Below are 26,624 nucleotides of genomic sequence, written 5' to 3'. Positions count from 1 at the left end.
AAAATTCATGTTCCATTTATGGAACATTGGCCTGTCAAGAGAGCGGGATTCCAGGGATATCTAATGTGCAGTGTGCTGCTTCGATTTTCCCGTTCTAACTCCAGGGTGGTTGTCATCGTTCAACATGGTTATAGGGGCTAATTCTGGGTAATATGACATAGAGGAATGTGCTTTCTGGGGTGGATTGTTTATATTGGGTGAGTACGCTTTTATTCTTGCATTCTTAGTAATGTATGTTTTTGCAAACTTCAGACTAATCAAACCGAGTTCGACAATCTTAGATAGTATTGTTGTGTTCAGCTGAGTGTAACCATATCAAAAAGGTATCTTACATTAGAAGAAGCTGTAGAATATTTGAAAACTCTTTCAGATTCCGAATTACAGGATGCAGATATATGCCAATTACGTGCTAATGAAAACACGAACATTATGGATGAAGATGATATTGTTGAAAATGATCTGCAGTTCCAACTGATGTATGTGAAATGCTAGGTAATTTTACAATAACGAGGAAGATGTGTTAGAAAACTCCTGAAATGTGTTCTTCAAAAGATGTAGGGGAGAAAAAATAAGCAAAACGGAAGTGCAACACTTAAATATTTCAAAATAAGGCGAAACAGTTTTGAGCGATCAGAAAAAAAATTATTGAATAAAATAAAAAAATTCTTTCTAGAATCTGATCAAAACCTTGGCTCTGGATTCTATTGGAAAAAATTTGCCATATGACCATTACGGCATGTTGGATAATTCAGAGTTGCGAGAAGCGGATCTTATTTCGCATTTGGAATTCCGAAGAGAAGTGACAATTGAACCTTTTACGAACGAAGGAGGAGTTAATTATTTATCCAGGTTCACGTTGTCAACTGAAAAAAGATGCCAGGCCATCATATTGTCTGTGACAAAAGGACAGTGTGCGGTTTGCGAAAAAAAAACAAACAAACATTATGTATAAATGCTACCTATGTGACAAACGGGTCCATCAAAGATATATGTTTTCCTTCTTTTATCACGAACATTGAATTTTCAACACTCATTTTTATGCTAAAACAACTAGTATGTGTTGCGAATTTGAATTTGTAGCAGAAAATAGGAAATTTCGTGTAATAACTGTACTCCAGAAGTAAATAATTGTTAGAATATAGGCGATACAAGTTTCTGCTTTCACCTCTCCCCAAGTGCCAATATTCCATTTATGAAACATCGTATAAAACAAAGAAAAATTTTTTTTTCTTCAAATTTCAAAGTTGATCTATGTAAAGGCGTGCAAAAGGACCTCAAACTCCAAATTAATAAGTGATTTTGTTCATAGTTCAGCCTTTAAACTGCTATTCCTTCAAAACATACCACGCAGTCTAGAAGTGGTTGGGGATTGAAAGACAACCTACAGACTAGGGTTGGATGCACATAGAACAAGGGGGCACACCAATTCAAGTCGGTAAGGATCCTGCATCTCAATCCGTACAGAAATTTATAACACGTCACTACAAAAAACAGTGCCATGGGGCTTGCACCTGTAAAAAAGCAGGCCTAAAGTATTCAGCAAATAAGCATTTTCTGCTGTGGCCAGTCATGCCAAAATGCCACTACTCCTAATTTGGAAGACAGCGACAAAAGGTGAAGATGAGGCTCTGGATCTTCTTGAGCAAATTGAGGAGCTTGCCACCAATCCTCCGCCTACTCCCTTTACAGTAAACATGAGTGACAATGAGGATCATTCATTACCAGGACCCTCAAAGCCAGCTAAATTATAGAACTGTAATGGATTAAAATTTTTGTAAAGTGGGACTGCAGTGAAAATTAACAGGCGAAACTTCATTATGTAATAACATTTAATATATGATTGTATTTGTATTTACTGGATGTTGATTTTTGTGTTTACTTTGAAAATTCATTAATATCTAATGTAAATCTGTGTAATAAGTTAATAGTATTTAATCACCAATATTCAATAAAATTCTGCATCAATATTTTTGTAATACATGTTTCGAAATTTAAAAAAAAATTATAGCACTTTCGCTGCTCTGTAATTCGATAACTATAGCTCGTAGAAAAAAATCCTAAATACAAAAGTTGCAGCAAATTCTGTCTTCTACAATATTGCAATTTACACTTTTGCTCTATGATGTATAGGAACACAGATTAGATATTGAGCAAAACCCCAAAAAAGTCTTGAAAATTTTGTTGAGTTTTTCAGTATAACTCAGCTCGTACAGGGCTTTCATTTCTGCAAACTTGGGTGTTTTACTAGTGGCTTTGGCCCCTACCACGTATCTGAAAATTACAAATACCCAACCTTCTGCAAAGAACCATGTATAAGTTGACTGGATTATTATGTGTAGAGATTAAAACAGGTTCACTCTGATTTGATACAATGCCAAACTACTTGTTATTGTGCAAGAATTTTGTTATAGAAGTGGATGATAGTGTTGAATTGGGGATTGACTGTGTATGCATGTTTAATGATGCACTTAGTAATAATTGGAGAACAGCTAATGTGATCAGAGTAAATTTAAAATTCCACACAACATACCTGAATGTGTTTACAATCTGATCCTCTTGCAGGCAGAGTGATGCGTTTGAAAGTTATGGGACACTTCAATGACACTTTGATAGCAGTTTGCTCGACCCCATCCTCCATGTTCAGGGCATTACTATTTGCGGCTGCGCTTGAAAAGTTACTTTTGATTTTCTTTATGCAGTGCTCAGCTGGAAGTAGTCGTTTCCTTAAAAGACCTTGAAGGACAGAACGTACTGTTGGCCGATGAACAAGTTGCAGCAGAAACAAATGAGACTGGAAAAAAAGGTAGGAGGTCAAAAATAATTAAAATAGATGTCCACAGCAAAACTCCATTTATACATTTTAATGAATCATTTTCACAAATAATATTTGTCACACACGACCATAGAAGTATGTCAATTTGTATTAGACATGTTGCTGGTAATCAGAGCAACCTACAGTGGTTTGGATTAATTGACATAACATGGATTTAATGTTGCTGCTGCCGATAAAATGTTGTAAATGTTACAAGCAACTAATCATTAATAAAGTGCAAGTACATGCTTAACTGCTCAAAGTAAGGTTTTTTTAAATTCACATACTTTGAACTACAAAATTTTCATTCGAAATTAACTGAGATAGATGAAATTAAAATGTAGGTTACTCACACAACAGCATGCGGTCACAGTGATTTGTATGGTGTTGCGACCAGGCTGACAGACTTCTTTGAGGTACAATGGTTTGTGCGATGCTTTGTTTTCTCCTCGATCTATGGACAGTGGAGTAGCATTGACGGATACCTGGACAGATGCTGGCCAATTGGTGTTCATCTGCCTGTCTTCATGATGAAAGCATTTGAGTTGTAGCTCAAGGTCTGTCCTCCACATCAACGTCTGGTGTACAGTCTGCTTCAAGTGGAAGACGTGATTACTCACAGCTAAGTTGTGCTCAAGTCTAAACGGTGCCAGAATTATGCCATCTCGGACGGGAAAGGTCAGCCTGAGTTCATCATCTTCTGTTGAACAAAAAAAATTTCAAATCTCAATTCAACTTCCAACTTTTTTTTTACTTCAACACAAAAATACTGCATCTAATTCAATAATTACCATGTATATATACTCATGTATAAACTAAGTTCTTTTTGTTGAAAGTGTTCCTTAATTTGAGTTAGTGGGGGTTTTGGCTTATATACGGGTCAGTTTTTGAGGAGAAAATATTGACTCCCTACTTCTTCATCAAATCATATAGGCTAGCTATGTGATCCCTACATGGCTAGCGTGAAGATCTGTGACATCACTGGACTACTTTAGATGGTGTTACTAATTAGTAGTGATTTTTGTAGCTGTATTTAAACCCACAGAACCGATAAAGTTCAAAAAATAAAAATAAAATAAAATAAATCAATAAATAAAAAATGTCATTAGCTTTGATACCCAGTGGACTAACATTGATTTTACAGCCTTTAAAAAACTTGTTGATACTGTTATCTAAAAATTACCGAAGGAATTTATGGACTGAATGAAAGAGTACTGAGGATGAAGAAACAAAAAAAACAGTGCTTTAAAGAAACTCAACATTGGTCTAGGGTGCCAGTGGGTTCATGAGTCCGCCGATAACTCAGTTGGGAGAGCAGTGGACTGTAGTAGGTTCATGAGATGTGGAATTCTGTTTTTACTTAAATCATCACCAAAGCCTTTAATGTGTTGTATCAGTAACACAATGGACAGAACTGAAGACGACATCCTCTTTAAAAGTAACGATAACACAGTTGAAGATGAGAACGAAGATGCCCTACTGTATTGGCTTTCAATGTAGAGCTCAGAGAATCAGGAGGAATGAATTAGAAAGTTTGAACCATATTTCATTGTCACTTTTATTGCAGAAAAATATTGTTGAAGTTGTTTCCTCTAAAATGCGCTGATTTTTGGGGATAGGCTTGCACACAGGCTTTCAATTTATTGCCATTTTGTTGTCTTGAATTGGGGAGGTCGACTTATACACAAGTACATGCGGTATACGATATAAGGTGCTCTCATATTATTGTTATTTGTTTTACACAATAAGTACCAGGAGTCTATGCAGCCAAAATTAGGGTAATTTTCCAAGCCCTTCACAAATTTATAGGTCTGAAAAACTGACCCTTCACAAAATACAAATTAGCAAAACCATAAATTTGACATTTCATTTCTTACATCATAAATTAACGAGATTGCTGTGCTTCCAAAAAATGACTAACTTTGCAGAAAAAATTATTGACCATTTTCACAAAAACAAGGTAGACAAACCTCAATTATATTTAATGAAAAATCTAAAAAATACCTGTGTATATACCATACTGTATATACCAAAATATAAAAATAAATGAAGTATGAACTTAAGGTATTCCTTACTGAATGGAGGTAGCGTGGGTTTTGTATCAACAGGAAAACTTGGCTTGAGTTCAGGATTCGGCGACATGTATGGAGGGACCACTGATGCAGGAGTCAGAGGGGGAGTAGGATTCCCAGGAATTGGAGACTGCTGGTAGTTCATGTTCCTCTAATGACAGGGAATGATGAAGGGGAAAAAACAAATAAAAACAATAAGTAAAATGGACAAAAATAAAAATGGGGACAAATGCATAATTACAAAAGCAAAGCCATATATTCAAACAATACAAACATTTTTAATCAATGATAGAAAAAAGAATCTCACATATTTATTGAAATTCTGTGCATGCAATACATATACACAATCTGTTCAAAAAAAATCTGAGACTGATTTTGTTCCCCAATTTACTGGTGCCATCATACACTGTTTGACAATGGAATCGCCATACATGAATAATGACATATGGCACAAGTTTTATTTTTTTGAAGCATTGTGAGGCAGTCTAATGCTTGCAGAGGATAGTGTATCGGAAGAGGAGCTCAGTATGAGGCACCACGTTGCTATTGTGCCAGTAGTTATTAATTTTTTTACTGCCCATGACTACCCATGAGAGAAGTGATCACCTACCAGCCATTATGCTTACTTCCAACTTGGAGGTGCCAAATGCAAGTCTCCCATTAATAAAAAATCCCTGTACAGAGAACAGGCGAATTCCCAAGACTAATTACTAACACAAAACATCTGCCACTTTTGCTTGCTTTTTTGGAAGATGGATAACTGCAATTTTTGACACACATCAACACTGAAAATAACGTTAGGGACTCTTACACATGTAAAACTTTCCAGCATCCACTGATTCGTTACAAAATTCTTCAGGAAAGGAATTTTTACAACATTCATGTGTGGTTTAGTAGTGGCACAAAGGATGCAAACATTCAACATGGTGTTGCTACATGTGAACTGCTGCATTGATTGAAAGGGATTGTATATTGGTATGGGGAAATGCCTTACTCTAACCCAGTGTTTCCTAACCTTTTGATGCTTCAGGTCCCCCTGTATTGGCGGTCCATGCACCTACCATTATAAAATCCAAAACGTTTTTTTTTTAAATAATTCGCATATATATAAAAAAAGAAGTAACAAGTCTCCATTTAACAGCATTAAATACATCATTTATGCCATGGTAGTAAATGAAAATGATTACACAGACCCCCCCCCCCCCTACTCACAGCCCCCAAGGAACCACACACCACAAATTGAAAAATATCGCTCTAGCCTAAAAAATATGGATGGCCTGCCGCAACGAATTGGCAGGCACACCCATAGTTGTCTCAAACACGAGCTTGGCATCAGCTACACTACATGATAATGCTTCAGCGATGGAGATGCTCTTCGATGCAGCAGCAATTTTTCGGCTTGGAAATATGTCATCCAACATCTTTCACCAGATCTTGCCCTGGCAGACATTTTTAATTTTCATGAGTGAAAAATGGCTTTGAAAGAGAATTGTTATGACAATGTGAAGGACATAAAATGAAATATGATGGCATGTCCGAACACCATTCCAAAACTGGACTTTCAAAGTATTCCAAGAAATTGTTTGAATGTCGAGAAGTAGTCTAGTTGATTATTAAAATATCATTATACACAAACAAAATTCGATGTTTTATAGGAGGGGGAACCCTGTGTATATCTGTCACACATCTGATAAGATAGGATTCAAGATAACGTAAAAAAATTAACACTTTCTGAATATTTTTGTATTCTTTTAGATGAGTGGTTCTTAACCACCCCAAAGCAGATTGTAATGAAAATTGTGACAGGAAGTTTTGTGGAGGACGAAAGGTTTAAAAACACGGTTTTAGGTGTCTTCATAAGGATAGCACACTGTACAAGAATATATTTTAAAAAATAATAATAGTAATGGGTAACCACACAACTAGGATTATATTTCGAGAATTATTAACACTCACCTGAATATTTGGCTGTGTGTACTGGTTCGTGTAATGTTGATCATACTGAGGTTGTTGCGGGTTGCCACCAAGTTGTGTCTGATGATAGTACTGCCCTGGTTGATTACAGTATGGAGGTACTTGTGGCCTTAGAGATGACCTCATCTGTTGCTGAGACGGATATGAACCAGATGACATAGGAGGGGGCTGAGAGCCATATTGATGTTGTTGCTTACTATATTGCGGACCTGGATTGCCAGGATACTGCGAACAACACACACAACCCTACAATTAGAAACAAACACATGAAATATTTCTTAGAATAATCAGTATAATCAGTTTCCAGTATAGAGTCATGTAAATTGAAAGGTTTCACCGATTTCAACATGAACAAGCAATATCTAACCAACACCTCCTACACAAGTCAATGAGAAGATTTGTGTATTCATGTTGTCAGATGAGCGTCACATGATCATAACTAAAAAGCTGAATGTTCTTCTCTCACCGTGGACAAGGCTGCTTCAACGAGTTTAGAGGCTGGGTCAAACATTTGAAATCGGAACTCTTTTTATATTTTAATGAAAGACTAAATTACAGAAATATATTGTATGCTCATAAGTACCGTAATATCTTCAATAGTTTGAGCCATTTTGTTAAGGCTGTAGAAAAAGCCCAGAAAGACAGTCTAACTATTTTGTGTTAATGCAAGTGGGGATTAAAAAATTAGAGTCCCTTCTCTTTTGTATCATTCTAAAGATACTCAAGAATTCAATATAAAATAAATGAAAATATAAAACAAATAAGCCTGCATTTCATTTCTGAAAAGAATTGTGGACAGCACGAGGGAGACTGTTGCGGTACAAATTGGTTTTCTATTATTTCTTGTGGGGACATTTGCTTTGCTATACGAGTGTTTCAGATTAGACGCATGTTATGGAACAAATTAGGCATGCAAACAAAAAATCTTTAAAAAACAAAAGAAATTTAAATTTTTTCACTATATAGATTCTGTTAATTAAAAATATTTGTAGACATTGTGAAAACTCACCTGCCCTGGGCTGTAATTTTGTTGTGGTCCTGAAGCATATGGCTGCATTCCTGGGCCATACTGTTGCGACATCATGTTGTACTGTCCCGGCCTCTTCTGAGCCATGTGCTGTTGTGGATTAGGATATGGAGAAGCTCTCGTGCGTCCCTGAGGCCCCATTGCAGGAGAATTTCCACCATACATGTTCATGTGAGGAGGCCCACCCATTCCCTGCATCCCTTGAAGTCCAGGTTTAGTCATGCCCATGGGCCCACTCATCCCCATAGGATTGTTCATAGAGTTCACTGAAGACATTGAGTTGGGCATATTCATCATGGCATGTCCACCACCGTGACTTCCCATGTGATTGCCCATTGGGCTGTTCATGTGGCTGTTCAAGGGACTGGAGATCCCAGAATTTGATGGTGCTCTTTGGTGTGGTGGCGGTGGTCCATAGTTTCCTTGGAACTGCTGGCCTTGCATGCCCTGAAAAAAAAAAAAGAAATTTCATCAAAAAATTTTTTTTAAATATTATATAACGTGAAAAAGAATGAAAGGCAACAGCCATTGAATTTGGATATGTAATTACAAGCACAATGTCGAAAATATTACCTGGCCATACTGGTTATTCATGGCAGCTTCTTGTTGCTGTCTTTCCTGGAGTGCAACGACACTAGCAGTTGCTGTTGCAGTTGCCGTGGCAGCAGCTGCAACTAGAGCCGCTGCGCTGAGTGCGGATGATGGACTTTGGAAATCCCCTCCACCAGCACTGTGGTTAGGATTTCCCATTGGACCCGGTCCCATGTTCGCTGTCATTTGGTTTGGGTTAGGGCTATAACTGTTCAGATGAGAAAAAAGAACAAAGTATGACAAACTTTTAAAAAATAACAGAAATTACAAAACTATGGGACATTTTCATGATTAAAAAAAAAATTGAAAAAATCTGCATATAATGATTTTGATAGAATAAACATGACTGGAACATACATAACTCTGCAATGGACTACTCCAGTCAATCATGACGCTTATTGCTGATTTGATCATCGACTATTTAAAAAATAGGAATGAATTAAGTCAGGGCTTGACAAATCAGTCATCTTGACAATCCCACGCACCAGGTCACCACCGCAACTAAAGAATCTTTACTAGTGCTCAAAATTTTCTGTGTGATTATTAAACTGGAGTCTATGGAAAACACAAAATTTTCAGTATTCATGTGCGCAAACGCAAAAAAAGGTTTAATGAGTCAGTAGAAAAAAAAAATATTAAGTTAAATGTTTTTCAATCCGGAGAAAAATAGAAATGCTTAGTTCCTAAGAAATTTGGCTACTCTTTCACCACACACTAACTCAAGCCACATCACTACACTGCAATTTACTTTCATTATAGAGTTGGATTGGAAAGGAAGGCACTGCCATCTCTTAGTGTTTGCCTCAAGCATGTTTGGAAAAATATATTTTTATCTGTATTCTTCCACATGATTGAATGTGAGACATGATGGCAACCTTCACAGTGGTAGACGAGCATCTAACCACCACACCACAAAAGCGTTAAAAAATTTGTCTAGCGTCAAATTGTTTTTAGATTTGTCAAGCCCTGAATTAACAATGTTAAATTACAGAATGACATATAGAACAACTGATTGATGAATAACAATTTATTGGTTTCCATGTTCACCAGTGTTTAGGCTCAGGAAAGAATAAATAAATGCTGATTATGACACTTCAAAACCATTGGGAAAGTACAACCTAAATAGTATGAATAACGGTAAATAGAAAGTACTACCTCATCACTTGCCAGTAATTTGTACTGGAACTCTCGACAAGTGTGAAAAACCAATGAGCGCAAAGTGAATTTTCACACAGTACGCTTAAAGAAAAATAGAACTAAACAAAGCTTTTAGAGATTGAGAGCTTTGGTACTGTATCTTTATTTCTTCTGTTACTGGAGCTTTGTTGTTGTCTCTAATTAATAAAATCAGGCCCAAGCAAGTGCTGTGCACTGAAACCTCTTTTGTTCATTAAAATTCGGCAAATTTTGAAACAGTGTAGTACAGCATGACGTATCATAATCAGATTCACAAAGGCTCACATCTTTTGCAGGATATTAATGCTTTTTCCTCTAAAAATGGGTGAATCTGGGTTCCTTTATTTTGGAACTTAAATTGCAAAAACAAATCCCTAAGACGGGCAACCACATTAAAAAACTCATCAAAGGGAATAAAATAAAATTTATCATAATAATGAATTGATAAATTGAGTCATGAGCACCTATTATGCACTCTCGAAATAAACTTCCTAACTAGAAGTATAGGATGGTGTTTTAAAATTTTTTTGAGCGCAAACTTGATCGTCCATTTTTTCTTTCTTCAAAACACAGCAATACAACAATATGCTTGTACTACATCAGCCAACACATGAAATCAGTCCATTTTTAAAAGACTTATTTTAATTGAAACTGTAGAAAATGATGCTGCACATGTGTACTATAAATCAACAAAACCACAAAGTGAAATTACTGCCCAGTTCATGCGACACAACCTCAATTTAATGATCAAATGTGCGAACAAAACAAGTGAACAAAATAAAATAATATAATAAAAAACCACATACCCAGTGTAACCTGGAGCAGGTTGCCTCTGGTTCATATTCTGACCCTGGTATGATTTGGGTGGCACAGGACCCCCCGGAGCACTGGCCAAGTATCCCTGGCTTTGCGTGTATGGCATCGGAGCCATAGTTGTAGTGGTGTTAGCATTAAAGGAACTGTGTGTAAGAAGACTTTGAGTGGTCGTTGCGACACCCCAAACAGTTGTGACCACAGAGAGTTGTTGCTGACCACTCTGCTGTGGACCTGGCATCGATGGTGCTGACTGAGGCGATTGCTGCCAACTGCTGATAGGCATCGCAGTGTCACTGTGATAAAACAGACACAAAAAAGTGAAAATTAGACACCCCTTATTAAAAAGCAGGGGGGAGGGAATACAATTTATATCACACATGATGAAAATTCAAATATTACACATAAATGAATTTGTATCACATTCTTTGACTCATTTATATATACAGTAGACTCTCACCAATACAGCACATATCAGACCAGGATTGTCACATTGATTACTGAAATAGCCAGATTACAGGAAGGTACTTTAAAAAACCCATTTAGCTTATGCACACATTGTCGTCTTCTATGCACTTTCCGATTTCAGAAAGAACGTCGCTTTCCTTTCCCTTTCGCACATGGCACGATAGGTTTCCCAACTTCAAGGTGCAAATGCGAGCCGATCTCCCGTTTAAAAGTCTCGCCACAGAGAGCAACAGTCCTACAACGATAAATCATTCAATCATAACACTTCATTCATAGTTAGAAAAACTAGTGGCAGATGGCAGCACTACACATAACAAGCATTACAAAGAAACAACAAAAACTTCACGTCAGGTTTCACTACACGTACATTCCCGCATGTACCGATTCGTTGGGGGTTCTGCGGGGGGGGGGGGGGTGCATGTGTGGTGTAGCAGTAGTAGGTAGGGCCTCCAAAAAATGGCTCGGGATCCATGATGTTCTTAAGTCAGCCACCTCGTTGGGCAATTTGCCTGTTGTGGAGTTGTATTTGTAAATGATCTTGTAATCATTTGACATTTTTCATCGGTCTATTGGAATTGGAAGTGTTTTTTAGTAGTCTACTGTGATCACGAACAGGCAACCTGATTTGCTAATCATGCTAGCAGGCAATGAACTCTATTTTTATTCTACATCTCCAAAAGCATTTTCACTAAGCAGCTCAGAGGAAATAGAGTTGGCAGGACCTTTAAAAACTGAAATTATAAACAGGTTGACGATAAAAGTGATGAATGTTATACTGAGATCTGTATTTCTCAACAGTTTCAAATATAAACTCAGATCTATAACACCAATTGTTATCAACAAGGCCTCGATGATGTTCACCTAAAAATCTTGGAAAAAAAAAACACACACACACACACCACCACTTGAAAGAATGCCTTAAAAATTCAAAAAAATGTCTTAAAACTAAAAAAAAAAACTCCAAAAATGCTACTAAAATATTAAAATAACGAAACAAATTTCTTTAGGAAACTGAACCAGTCGTATTATATTAACTGGAGGTCAAAGAAAAAAAAATTCTTACAGTATCTATTAAAAATCACATTTATTCTCAACATTAGATTATATGTGGTAAGAATTTATTAACTAGTTTTTCAAACAAATTACAGAGAATTGTACAATTGGCCCCAAAGCAGAATGTTTTACATCTTCTACAATGAGTACTCGGCTGACTGAATTTTTTTAAATAATGTGATCATCACGTATTCCCAAGAGATCTTTACAATCTGTCCAAGGACTTTGTTAGTGTGCTAGTAGACATCCATGCCCGAACCAAGATTCAAACACAGACCTGCAGAGTCAGAAGCTAGCTCCCTAACCACTGGACTGTCTCTGCGGTAAAAATCCCTACTATATTGTTTCCAACACTTTTCTTAAAATTCTTCCAGTTTATTCTGCAGTAGCACTGGCTGTTCTATGACAAACGTCACAGATTTCTGCATATTCTGCTTTGGGAAAAAGAGGGTAATTTTTTTGGTAGGATGGAAGGTGTCCCTCTTGAGAGAGGGGTTTTTAATTGTAATGTTAAAAATACAATATTAAAATTTTGCCGGGAACTTGAATGTGATTTTTTTAAGGAAAATAACATCCATAGAGTAAATAGTCAGATATCATTTTCTTAGTTTATTTCCCCCCAAGAATTAGTACATTCATATTTCTGGCATAAGGAAGATGTGTTGAGAGATTTGTGGGGTTTTTTTTTCGTACATTTTGTTTTTTTATATACTCATGTTGTGTTTTAATGATTATGTTATTATAGACATGTGAGGTGAGAATATTCTCCTGGATGTAAAAATTGGGGAATAATCGAGAATATTCATTTTTCTTTTAAATAATTGAAATTTTTTTTACTAATTTTGTTTATATTGTGAAATATAAATCAGTTTTCATTGCCTGAAACATTTACAACAAAACAATTTTTGGTATAATCACTCCCAATGACAACTTTTTAGTTGTATATATATTAAGAATATTCTCCAGGTAATGATGAGAGGTTTTAAAAGTTTGGTTATAAATATTTTAGAAACCTTTCGATTAAAACATAAAAAAATTATTTTAAAATTAGATAAATTTTAAGAAATAAGTTTGCAGCAAAAGAAATTAAATCAAAGTTGATTGATAAAGAAAGCTATTGTTATATAATCACCTTCATTCTAAGATACAGAACTGTTTTATTCAATGTACACGCTTAAATTCTGTATCACTCGCATTTCTTTAAAAGTTGTGCAATTCAGCCCTGTTGGTTTAATTTTCTTGCTTTCAAATTTTAATATTGTGGTCTACACTATTCCCATCTTCTTGACGGGAAGAGAGACGGGGACAAAGGACTACTATTATAAATTACTAGAGAACATGCTTATCAAAAATAATAATTCAAGTTATTTATTGAGATTATTTATTATAATACATGTTATCACATATATTCTTGATAATACACTCTGGAAAGATTTCAGTAACTGAAGAATATTCTCATCGATGAGAATATTCTCTGGAAGGACCATTATTAATCACTTCAGAATAATTCTTATTTTCTATATGAATATTCCCCAGTGAATTATGAAAGTAGTCCTTCCAGAAAATATTCTCAAGGATATTATATGTTACTATATTATAAATAACAGGAGAATATTCTCATCAAGAACTTATAAGAATATTCTCAAGTTATTTATAATAGTACCAGAGAATATTCTCCTCGATGAGAATATTCTCGAGAATTTTACATCTCTATGTTATTATATGTATATTAAATGTGCAATTTCAGAGAATACAGTAGCGAATCTAGCTTTTTTTATAGTCAAATTAACGCTCAGCACATCAAATTCAATAAATGGCTTTTTGTTCTGAACGCAGAGCAGAAACTGTGTCAAAATTTGTTAGTGCAATGCATATATAATATAGTCATGAATTTTTCTTTTCAACTTCCTTGAAGTTTGATTGGATTTGCCACCTAGGATGTGTGTGTGTGTGTGTGTGGGGGGGGGGGGGGAAGAATGAAACCACAATTGATTTATGGTAGACTTATTCACATAATCTGAGGAGCATGCAGGGGAAGGACCCCTGTAAGCCAACCAAAGGTTGGAAGAAAAAAATTAGTATTTTGGTAAAAAAAATTAAAATCTTGGAAGAGAATACCCTTTACATTCTATTTTAATCAATTTCTGCTAATTTAAATGCTTTTGAAGGTTGCTAAGGAAGAAAATTTTCGCGCCCCCTGCAAAGGTCTATCCTGGGTACGCCCCTCCCCGCCATAATAAATTGTTAGGTTGAATTAATATACCATGAGGGTAGTCAAGCAATCACAGATGTGTAGAATAAAAAATTTCTAGTGGAGAGATTTGCTGAGAAATGCTCAAAACAAAAACATCTCAAACTGCACCCAGTTTCCTTATTCTCTCTGCACATACACGCGCGCACACGCACACATGTGGAAGACAGTGTATCTTATCCAGTGCTCTTTGAAACTGCAAAACAAAAGGCGGTGAAGGACGCATCAAACGATTACGATTTATAAAGACAGAGGAAAGAAAGGGGGACACTATAAGATATACGCACATCTTAGAATAAAAAGAAGTCCCTCAATACTTTCTATGCTCAAAACGGAGGACATAGAGAAAGGGTGGTGTAGGCGAAAGGCGCCGCTGATGCCGAGAAATGAAAACAAGAAAAAAAAAAAAGTAGGCCGCCTCTACGCCAGCGGCAAGCAAAAAAAAAAAAAAAAAAAAAAAAAAAAAAAAAAAAAAAAAAAAAAACTCACTTAAAACACTGGCATCACTATGGAAATACAGACACGCACGCGTTCATATTCGCAGCTCTCTTCTGAAAGAATCTTTCTTTATTTTCTATTTTATTCTTTTTGTACAGCCAGCGATCCGATTTCCTTTCAAGTTTCGAGCCAGACACAGTGGCGTAAGACAAACTATTGAGTCGCAGATGCAAAACTAACTGCGCATCACGTATGCAACACAAAAATACGTACAACGGCTACCTGCCCGACAACGGAGATGGTGAACTGGTCTCGGAAAGTAGGTACTGGGGGAAGGGGGTTAATAATCCTAATTCTACATTCATGGAGAACCGAACTTGCTGGAAAAAGACCTGGTAAGAAGATTGCACGATATATTTTATTGTTCCAAATTCATTTTCGAATCGCGAATTTCAGAATGAAGAGAGCAAAAAAGTTACCGCAAGAGTCACTTTTGATGAGAGAGTAATTTACGGGCATTGCTATGTTCAATGAAAAATTACCAATTAAAAATACCAACAGTAGTATACACATGCACAAAGCGGCAAAACTTGAGGGAAGTAAAAGAATTTGGCTCGGGCGTGAAAGTGTAAAATATTCGATAGCGCAGGGGCGTAACAGAGCTTTAACACCGGCCTATACACGCATCATGAGTACTCGGACCGTGATTTGATTAGTTGAAAAATACCAAAAAATCGTGATACAACAGTGAAGGTTTTTAAAATAAGGAAAAATTTTATTATTTTTCTTGCATTCTTTCTCTTATCATAATAAGTTAAGAGTTTGAGTATAAGTATGCTCCACAAATAAAGATATCTTAGTGTTCGTAATGGAAAACAAATCTCGAATAATATTTAATGGAATTTCTTCGTTTCTTTAAACCACCAACAAGGCTCAAAGCTTAAAGCAAAAAAAGTTCCTTTAAAAAAAAGAAAAAAAGATATGTCACGGCCAATGTCCGAAGTCTACTGTGGAATCTGATATTCGATGAATTAGGTAAACGATATCGGATGTATCTTCTAGATTTAGATATCTTTCTTCAATGTAGCAAAAGTATTACGTGTATTCATTCATATTCATCATTCTAGGGGCAAAAGAACTTAATTCTGTGAATGATTTGTGTACAGATGTACTATATTTGAATTTTCTTTTCCTCGCAAAAAGAAAATCCCACAGCTGGAAACATCTTATACAAGATCACATCTCTATATATAAGCGTGTGATATAAATCCCATTTCACTTGCAACTAGAAATCAATGGATGCTCATAGACTAGCATGGTGATCATGACTTTTGAGTGGATTATAAGTAAATAACCAACCCCTGAACTCAGAGAGAATGTGTGAATTAAAAAAAGGAAAGAGCGAGACCTCCACCGGGAGACTCTTATTTGCCAGGATGTAGATCCAGTCATTCCAGCAGGGGTCCAATGTTCCCTACCGAAACATGGAGGAAAATACACATCCCCCTCCCACTCAATTTCTGCCCCTCATATTGTGTCAGTTTTTAGCAGATAAACTACAGCTAGCGATCAGGGAGAGAAAAAAAGACTACGGGAAGAGGCGCCCTTCCCCAGTTCAGACACAGACAACAGGCAGGGGAGACTTGTTGGGACTGGTACTCGAACTGTATTTCTGAGAATCGAGGGCGGTGCCAAGGGAAATCCCCATACCAAACTCTCCCAGACCCGTAAACGCGCAGAGGCAGGCCCAAGGATAGAAAGATATTTTTTTCCACCGAAAAGAGAGAGGGAAAGAGACAAGTTGAAAATCACGTGTACAGCGCGGGAAATATCACACAGGGAACTCGCTCCCTCTTCCAGTTGGGTCCTTTTAAAAAAATCCTCGGAAAGGACCCCACCTCGACCTAAAACACCACAAAAGCCCATGTGTGTGTGCATGTGAAGTAGCATAGAAAGCGCTTGCGGGGGCGAATTCAGAGCATTTGGATAAGTGAAGAGAGGGGACATAAAATCCATTTCTGATATCAATGCTTCTCTAGAAGGGGAAAAACCATAAACAATGGGAAAACAGGGTGGAAGGGTTTGCGCAAAAGGGTTTTTACAAAAGTATTCTCCCCCACAGGACACGGGGGGGGGGGGTGGCAGTGGCTGGAGTAACAGTACATGCACATATGGATAAGTACTTCGAACCAATCTGTTGCCATAGCAAAGCCACATGTGAACTTTCTCTACAATGATACAAATAGACGATATCCTGTCAAAGGTTCTGTCGCTATTAGAAATTGCGGATTTTTAAATCAACGAGATTGTGATTAATATGATCACAAACTAAATCGTTATCATTGACAATTGAGTACTAACTGCTATAATGACGGCAAACGAAATATATTCATCAATTCTCATTCAATATGATGGGTTGGCTTGAGTTTGGGGGGGGGGGAAGATATGAAGAAATTTTTTGAAGAAAAAGTGAACGAAACGTCTGGGAAACTGTCTAAGATGATCAAATGATTCAAGAATTTTTTTTTGAGCTTGACAAACGCGCAAGTTTTTTTACACGGTACCATGTATTCAGCTTGAACATTTATGTAACAGAAGTGAATGGTTCGACATTTAACCCTTTAAACCAGTGGTTTTCAATTTTGGGAAGCCCGCGGCCAGGTTGAATTCTTTGAGTGGAAGGCCCAGTCATAAACACGTTTAATGGAAAATAAATGGGGAAACAACGAATCACACACAGCCCAGTTTAACTGATGCCAGGGCCCGGTACCGGACCGCGGCCCAACGGTTGAGAAAAGCTGCTTTACGAGAAGTTGACGAGATGTTTCACCTCCTTGAAAGACTTATTTCAGCAGTGACAAGTCCAGGTATTCCATAAAGTTGATTTCTCAGTGAAACACTTTTCTCTACACCCCCTTCTCGCTGAAAATCGGAAAAAGCCTACTTACATTAAGAAATATATGGCATTTTCAAGGGGGTTTAATAGGCCTGTTATTTGTGGAAAGGGCGATTGCCCCCTCCGCTTTAAAAAAATACAATAAAATGGACAAACAAGGTCGAAATATATATATATATATCAGCGTTCGAAATCATTGGTGGGTCCGAGACCAGTGATCAAACAGTCGGACCACCGAGAAAAGAAAATTTATGGTGGTCCACGAGACCAGTAGCGAAGTCGCCAGTCAGTTTGACACCTGAAAATGCATTTTTTTGTCGAATATGCTAAAAAAACACACTTGTATTTATGTTAAGATATTTTGTTTTCATTATTTCGTAATCGATGTTGTTTGAATCTTGACAAAATGTTTTCTGAAAATGTAATTTAAAAAGAAATGCCCCTTCACACCTCCAGGCTTGTTTATTGATAAAGCCACAGAATCAACAGTGGTGGCTTCATAAGGTTTGACTACAGTTCTAATTGTTTTTTTATGGCTTTCTGCACTTCTTGGTGGTATATCACTCTTCTAAATGACAATATATTTAGGAAAATGAATTATTATTAGTCAGAAGAGTTTTTCGTTTAGCAGACCACTCAATGTCTGTGGACAAGTAGGTTCTTTTATTCGCTAGTTCGTGGGACAAGTGACTTATTTTTAATTCTAACACTGCATATATTGAGATGTTCTTTGTCCCCCGCGGAAAGAGTTGAAATGACGGGCCTGGGGTTCAGGGATTACTGCTGTGCCGCTTAAAGGGTTAACTGAATATGAACAGCACAAATAAGTTAAACAATCTATCGAGTTCAAGCTTAGAAGCGAACTCTTTAACAAAAAAGTACTATACTAGGGTTGGAATGAACCGAACTGAACTAACAAGCCGGTCACCCAGACAATTACATCCTGACATCATATCACACAATAGCAAAGAGAAGAAGAAAAAAAGCATCGCACGTCCTATAAGTTAACGAACAGAGTTACAAAATAAACGCACAAATAAACTATAACTATTGTTTGGGAGATGACCTGTTCCCCTTGAACTTTTTATTATCAGAACGCGCCGTTTCGTTTCTAAGGGATTTTTTTTTTCGATTCCGTCTGCGGGTACGCCGCTGGACTGGTTGATGTCGAAGGAAAAAAAAGGAACTAGAAGCAAATATATACACACATATATAAAAGAGGTTCCCCCATCTTACCCCAACCGCTCACTCACCTGTCGCGGTCTACTTAGAAACCAGATCAGCTCCGGGGCGAGCTTTTCAACCTGGTTATAATAGTACCGAGGCCACGAGAAGGAGGAGCGAAAAAAAAAAAAAATTGAAATGAACAGCAGAAAAAAAGCCATCCAGCGTATACGCTACTGAAAAACATCATCATCCGCGATCTACTTGTTTCAAAACGTTAGAAGCCATTTATAAATACTTTGGCTCGACGAAGCAAAGGATTGTACCGAAAAAGTTGCTTTTTTTTTTCCATCTCTTAATTCAGCCCACAACCCAATTTACTGCAACTGATTGTTTCCAAATAGAGCATTTTATTTTCGAATACACAAACGGAGGAAAAAAAGGGATCACGGACAACGATCGGACTCAACGACAGGGAAAAACATCCACCACAAAAACATGATTATAACACCGATACGCTCATGTAAATCGTAGTCCTTGACGAGGCTTTTGAATCTTTGTCTTCCATACAGTGAAGTCAACAGGAAATAATCTCTGTCCAATGCTTGCAAAATGCACAACATTAAAAACATATATATTCTATTGAAAAAAAAATGTAAAATCCTTAGTGACCAAGACTTCTTTTTCTCTTGGATGTACGTGTATTTGGGGCTAAACAGCGTTTGATTATTTTCACGCCAGAAGAAAAGAGAAGCTAAGACTGCTACTAAAAAATAAAAATAATCCGATACCCAACAGTTTCGGATTCAACAGCTGAACGGACCCCTGGGTCCGTTTCAGCCGAAATTTGGGAGACCGGACCCTTGATAAAATTCCGAATCTAGAAAACGGATCCTTTACAAAATACAAATTAATGAAACAATTAATTGGAAAATTCACTTTTTTGAACATTTTAATTTTAAAAAAATTAAATTTGTGGGAAGCGATAGAATCTAGTTAACTTTTCACAAAAAAAAGTCCTGGCAGATTCAAATGAATACGAAATCTTTTGCATGATCACTTGCTGGATCAGCATCTTCCTGTTGCATCCAGATATGTAACAATTACATATACAGAACTTATTCTTTTTGTGATCAAAAACATTTAACTATGACTGGACTTGAAATGAAATTGGAAATAAAATAATAAAAATACACCAGTGTGTTGTCCCCCCCCCTCAAACATAGGTATTAATGATCACTGTGATAATTACAAATGTACAGATAAAAACGAAAACACCAAATTCAAAAATCGATTATATCAATGATTTAATTACACACACACACCAAAGCGGGTCTGATGCTCACAACCTATGAAATGGAACTTGTTAGGGTAGAAAAGCCATGTTACACTCCCACTTTAACCCTTAGACCAGAGGCACTCCACCTTTTTCCAGTTGCGAACACTGTCTGTACCCATCATCAAAAGATGAGCACCCTTATGGCAAGTTTAACATACGAATGCATGAAATGATGATTTTAATCGTTGAATGCAATTCCTCCAAAGCGTTTATTTAAAACGTTGATCAAGTGCTCGGAATCATAACATCGAACACGAGCAATAAGTACTTCAGGGAGCAATGGGTTGAAAATGCTATAATATAATAAATATATATAAAATGAAAAAATATTATATATCTTAAAAATATTAATACATGTTTGTGCACAAAATAATTTTATGGTAAAAATACTTTTTCCACGAGTTAGTTTCATATGTACAACACATCTTCTATTAATGGACAATATATAACTGTAAAGAGTATTATGTCACGTGTAACAAGAGCTTAAAAGAATTTTGGAAATCATTATGTGGATGACAGACTTTCCTAGTGCAGTAAGACCAAAGCTGCTGGGAGACATCAGATCTAACAGCCATATTGTTTTAATTGCAATGTTTTTTAATCATCCTGAGTGAGTATCTCTAAGAGGTGAACAGAAGCATACTCTTGACATAATTAGAAATTTTGAATTACATAAACAGTTCAAATAGCCTATTCAATAAAGCAACTGCAACCCATTTCTATAGCACTCAATGTATCAGCTACAGAGATTGTAGTGCTGATTCTTGTCATGAACATGGAAGTGGCTTTTTGTAAAATGCTGACTTGACGCCTTATTTCTAAGTCAGGAAATTAAGATATGAAGAGACCATTCTTCCCTATCATTTAGTCGTCTTATTGATCTCGAATGTTAAGATGAGAAGATAAATTCTTACAGTAACAGGTGGCAAGGAACTGTGGCAAAATATAGTAACTTGTGATTGTTTTCAAGCTGCATTTACAAACACTTATTTTAGTGATACCATTGAAAATACTTTCAATCTTGTAATATTAGAAGATGAGACAAATATTCAGATGAATATATGTGTAAATGCAAGCACAACAACCTAATTTTAAAAAACTATATTAATTGGAATTTTTTGCATAAATTAAATAATTTGCTGATTATATTCTATTGTGTGGTGTATATCCCTTTCTGTAAGAAAGGCTGTGTCAGGATGAATTTCTATAATAAAGAAAACAGAATGAAACAGAATGAAAAACATGATGAAAAATAGAATCCTGCAATAAGGTGGAAGTGAGCATGAATAACACAAGTTTATTTACTGAAAGATGTACCTAGACAAGAAACATTAAGCTACTGAAAGAGGCAAAAAGGGCAAAAGAACATTTAAAGAAGAAAAAGTAAGAAAATCAGTCGTAAATTCTATGCATTACTAATTGAGAGTAAATAATGGTTGACATTTTCTTGATTAGATGTAAAATTGAGAAAAGTGTTGAAAAATTGATTCTTCAAGTAATATTAAAATGCAATGCAGAGAGAACTCGGTTAATTCAAACTTTTACGAACTCCCCTTTTGAGTTATCTATCAAATTTAATGTTAAAATTTCTTGTTTAATTCAAATATTTTTGATAATTCAAAGATGGAGGGAGAAAATTACGATTTTCATACCAGCAAAATTTAGTTTGGAAAAATTCTAAAAGAAGTCACACAGAATTTGTTTCATTTGACCAAGTTGTTAAACAAATTTTCAAAATAAATGTTTTGAATATTTTGTTTTTTCTCTATTCTTTTTTTGCTAATTTAATGACCATTTTGATATTGTTCAGCTCGAGAGCATTGAAAATGTGTACCACTTGATACCGATTATGTTGTGGAACCTATGGATCAAGGTGTGCCATTCAAAATCGGAATCTTTTCATAGTCAAAGTACAAATTATAATAGGTAATGAAAGTATATTTCATTGATAGCATAAGAATGACAAGCGAAATTTGGAAAACAGTTTCATAACCGATGAACATGAATTGTTTCAGTAAATAAGACTTTAAGAATGGTCAAGAAATTTTGCAGCAATGTAGATTCCAGAACAGTAGCTAACGTCAATTATTATAATTACAAAAAATTTGGGAAGTTTTGTAACTGATAAAATTTTAATAATTGATAACTATTATTCCCCCATGTGACTGTTTATGGTAAAGTTACAATTTTAAGCCTTTTTGCTGGTCCAAGATAGACTAATTGGATAATTCAAATTTAGGATAAATTGAATTTTTTTTCAGTGACTTTGGACTTTGAATTAATCAAGTTCGACCGTATATCATTGTTCAATTTGATTGTCAGTACCATGACAGAATAAAAATCTTTTCACAATTACCACAATTTTTAATATTTTTTAAAATAAATTGCATAATTGAAATTCAATATCATTTAAAATTATCAATGATTTCATTCTCAATTAAAAACAATTTTATTTATAATTTTGATGAATTTTAAGAAAATCTTTGTTCGGCCGCTGAATATCCGATATTCGGCCAAGTCACTATTTGTCGTATCCCTGAGTAATACAGAGGGGAAAAATGTATTAAACATTTGAACTTCTCAAAAAGTTATGATTGTGTTGAAATGCTTCTAAGTTGTCCTGCAAATTCAGTAGGCTTAGAAGAATTTTATATTTTTTGATTTATCCACTCAACTTTAGAACAGCTAAAAAAGGTTTTATGCAGTTATTAATTTACATATATAATTAAATTAGTGAGATTAAATTTGTTTAATATTATAAAAAAATATACGTTTGCTGTATCTAAGCATAAATTATAATTTATATGATAAAATATTGATGAAAAACTAGCAGAATAAACCTATTTCTTCCAAGTGGTTCTTTCCACTTCGGAAGAAACTGCCCAGCCAAGCAGACCCCCTGGTGTCATGTATTGCATTTTCCCACTGTATCAATGATTCTCTCGGCAGGATCTTCAACATTCTACAGGTGTCTCGTTCACATACTGAAAATATGCAACTCGTGATCAAGTTGATTCTCTCTTTTTCACAGTTGAAAGTTAAATTTTCGACATTTAACATATTAAATGATAAACATATAACTGATAAATTATGACTTTATTTTTCCCTGCCACTGAGTGGAAATGCATTCCTAGGTACTGTTGTAAATATTTGCTTGTCTTGATGAGTACTGTCACACCTCTTACATATGTATACTGTATGTGTATCTCCATTGGCGTATGCAAAGAGGGGTTTTGGGGTTATAACAACCCCCCCCCCCTCAAGCAGAGATTATAATGTTATTTTGCAGGAAAAAACTTTTAAGAAAAAAAAAAATTGAACCCCCCCCCCCCTCCCATTGAGAAAATTCGGTGCACGCCTATGTGTACCTCTTACTCTTATGCATATTGTTGGAACAGTTAAAGAACAAAAAACAATAAATAAAAACCCTTGTATTTTCTTTTAATACACAAGCTATTTTAATTTTTTATATAAGCTTTGCACACTTTTAAAAGAACACTGTATTTTCTTTTAGAAGCGTGCCAAGCTTGTTTGAAAAATTTAAATATCGCGTATAATACGATTCATCTGTTTTCAGGAAAGAGGCACATTCTTAATTTGTGTGGTCACAGATGAAGTAATAGATTTTTTTAAATTTCACATACAATTGAGAACCATGTCTATTTATGCTACTTGCAAATTTTCAATTTTTTTGGCATTTCATGTAATTTTATTTTTATGCTGCTCGCAGTTCTATGATAAATAACAGGATAAAAACCTTTCCTCAATTATAGTTAATAGTTAGGCTGATGCTCATCATGAATTACTAGATGTAGAAAGTAAATAAATGGATACTGGATGCATCTTAACAGGAAAAAAAAGACAAAATTATTAATATACATATACATAGGGGAAAAAACTAGGTAAAAGATAGTCTGCATTCAAAAACAAAACAAGAAGGGGAAAAAACTCCATATTATATAACTTTTTTTCTGAAAAGAGGAAAACCTGATATAGGAAAAAAAAAGCCCTGCATTCACTGCACACTTGACTAGCCACATGAAAATATCACACAACTTCCAACTACTCAATGAAAGAGCAGAGAAGAACCAAACAAAGAAAAAGAACAAGGTTTGAAAGGGGTAAAAAAAGAAAGACGCAAAGGGGGCAAGGACCAAATTACAGACTATACACACTATATACGTGCAGGTAGAAACTCTCAATATAAAATCTGGAGAAAAGAAAAGGCATGAACCATAAAATACAGTTTGTAATTTCTTCATACTGAACTGGTATCATCCACCTTATCATCGAGAAACTTTTTCTACCTACAGTATGTGTGTGTATACATATATATATATATATGAGAAATGGTAGGAAAAGAAAAATCTTTCATGACTGCAAAACGAGACTTAACAAAATTGATGAAAAATTTAGACGCCAGCCGAATTTCTTAAGAGCCAAGCATTTTTTTTTAAGAACAAAAATGGTACTGAACAATATTTTTCAACATCTTTTCTGTGTCGGTAGACCTGATGAAATTAATTTGGAAAATTTTATGTTGTCCTCAAACCCTAATTTAGCGATCCACACATGAAAAGCTCTAGGCAGAATACTGATTTTTTAGTCGCCATACAAAACCAAATTCTTACGACTATGTTCATAGAATATTCCATAAATATTGAAATCAACCATCTGGCTTGACATATTAAAGAACATAAGGATTGTATATCATCTCATATTTCACACAATTCACTTATCACTCCGAATCTGTGTGTGTAAGTTTATGCACTATCAGATCTCAACATATCATCTCTGAAGTGAACTTGATAATGATTAAACTAAATTAGCAAGTTATGCTGGCACAACGAGCTTTAAAAATCATAAAAAAATATCCTGCTTTAAGTTCAAAGCAGGATATTTAAAGTGATAGACTACACACAGGAGCTGACTATAGTTAGTCTTCTTAATCCGATAGCTGTCCCTGTTGCTTGTGGGGTTCAATTTGTTGTATGCTTGTTGTAGACTGGGCAACAAAACTTATTGGTTGCAAATATAGTTGATTTTTAAATCATACCTTCTAGGGTTAACCCATAGGATCCTATATTGTATCTGAAGCTTCAACTGCCCCCACAGTCCTGTTTTAATGTTCTCCTGGGGAGCAATATCACCCAGTTAACGCTCTTGATGAGATATCTCACCTCCCTAAAATGCCAGATGTTTTTTAAAATTGATTTCTCTGAATTGCTTTTCCCTATAACCCTTACTTTGCATCTGTTGAAAGATACAATAAAATATAATAAAAAACTATGACATTTTATACAGGTTCAGCGATTTCTACTATGCCACGGAAAGGGTTAAGTAAACTAATCCAGGTTGTACCCAGTGTATAAGTTAAAAGAACTGATTTTGAATACAGAAAACTTCAGCTATGAGAAAATAGTGGATTCGCACTAATTCGGTACATATCAGACTAGGGCGAGCCGGATTACTGGAAATCTATACAAAACATGCAGCACATTCCCTGGTACGGCAGCCTCAAAATCCTGTATTTTAGCCTTTTTACAACTTTAAGGCACATTAAAATTTACGGCAATCTAAGAACATGTCAAAATTCACTCTTCCTTTACATCATATAAGACACATTCTACTATATTAAAAAAAGAATGACACCAACAGTCAGGAAACCCTTTAAGAGGCAAGACTTAATTCACAATGATTTAATTATGAACAGTTGAAACAAATCTGTTCACGTTTTACTTTAGTTGATTTTTATTTGTCATCATCTTCGTGTGTTAATGCATTTTAGAAATACAGTAAAACCTCGTTAAGTCGTGACCCTAATAAGTCGTCACTCCGGTTAAGTCATCAAGACCCTTCCAGCTTTCATAAACAATGTTATTAAACCCTCGTTTACTTGTTGGTAATTTCGGTTAACTTGTCACTATGAAAAAGTGAGAAAGTCAGAAAAAAAAAAAAAAAACCACAGACTATTTTTATGGCTCCTATTAAAAAAAAGCTTGTTAACAGCATTGCCATATACTTAAAATTCATCATTAAATCCTATATACCCAAACGGAACAGTTTGAGTAATGAAAGTTACGCTGGGGAAGTACATTTGCCAAAGGTTTTTGAAACATTAGGGACTGTTCAAGCTAGATCTCATTTCTGCATGGGCCCTACTAATTTAGGGCTTCAAATTTAAACAAATTATCTTGAAAAAAACCATTCTTTCCCAAGTTGAGGTCTTCTGTTTACTTTTCCCTGCCCAGGTCTCCCCACCTCAAGTCAAAAGTGTTTGAGATTACCTTGCAGTTGTATCATGAACTACTGATGAATTAAAACACTAAAATTAAATTTGATGTATATGTAAAATTAACGTGCAACGGAGAGTTCTGTTATGAAAAGCCAACTAATCTAGCAGTTGCTATGATTAGTGTAAATTAAAAATTACTAGTATATATCAAAGTACCAGTACATTTTACTACAATTAGACCGGTATTACACTATAAAAGTTTGATAAAAGTTCTCACTTTTATAAAAGTCGTAAAGTTCAACCAATAAGAGCATC

At 35.5% G+C, this 26,624-nt stretch overlaps 1 protein-coding gene across 2 annotated transcripts in view; it reads right to left on the bottom strand.

The window, feature by feature from the left end:
• Nucleotides 1-26,624, bottom strand: part of LOC149089127 (zinc finger MIZ domain-containing protein 1-like) — a 205,807-nt gene that overhangs the window by 6,934 nt on the left and 172,249 nt on the right. For both annotated transcript variants that reach the window (XM_089237282.1, XM_089237283.1), the window contains 7 exons: nt 10,459-10,761; nt 8,459-8,684; nt 7,868-8,332; nt 6,841-7,104; nt 4,888-5,035; nt 3,166-3,512; nt 2,531-2,791 (listed from right to left, as the gene is read on the bottom strand). In XM_089237282.1, coding sequence (XP_089093408.1) covers nt 2,531-2,791; nt 3,166-3,512; nt 4,888-5,035; nt 6,841-7,104; nt 7,868-8,332; nt 8,459-8,684; nt 10,459-10,761 — 2,014 coding nt within the window. The remainder of the gene's footprint in view (nt 1-2,530; nt 2,792-3,165; nt 3,513-4,887; nt 5,036-6,840; nt 7,105-7,867; nt 8,333-8,458; nt 8,685-10,458; nt 10,762-26,624) is intronic.

The sequence above is a fragment of the Pholcus phalangioides genome, unplaced genomic scaffold (assembly GCF_987345545.1).
Source record: "Pholcus phalangioides strain wild (caught in Gottingen) unplaced genomic scaffold, Ppha-v1.0 ptg000002l_1, whole genome shotgun sequence".
NCBI classification, from domain to species: Eukaryota; Metazoa; Arthropoda; class Arachnida; order Araneae; family Pholcidae; genus Pholcus; species Pholcus phalangioides.
The sequence above is the reverse complement of the archived record's forward strand: the minus strand, read 5'-3'. Positions and strand labels throughout refer to the sequence as shown.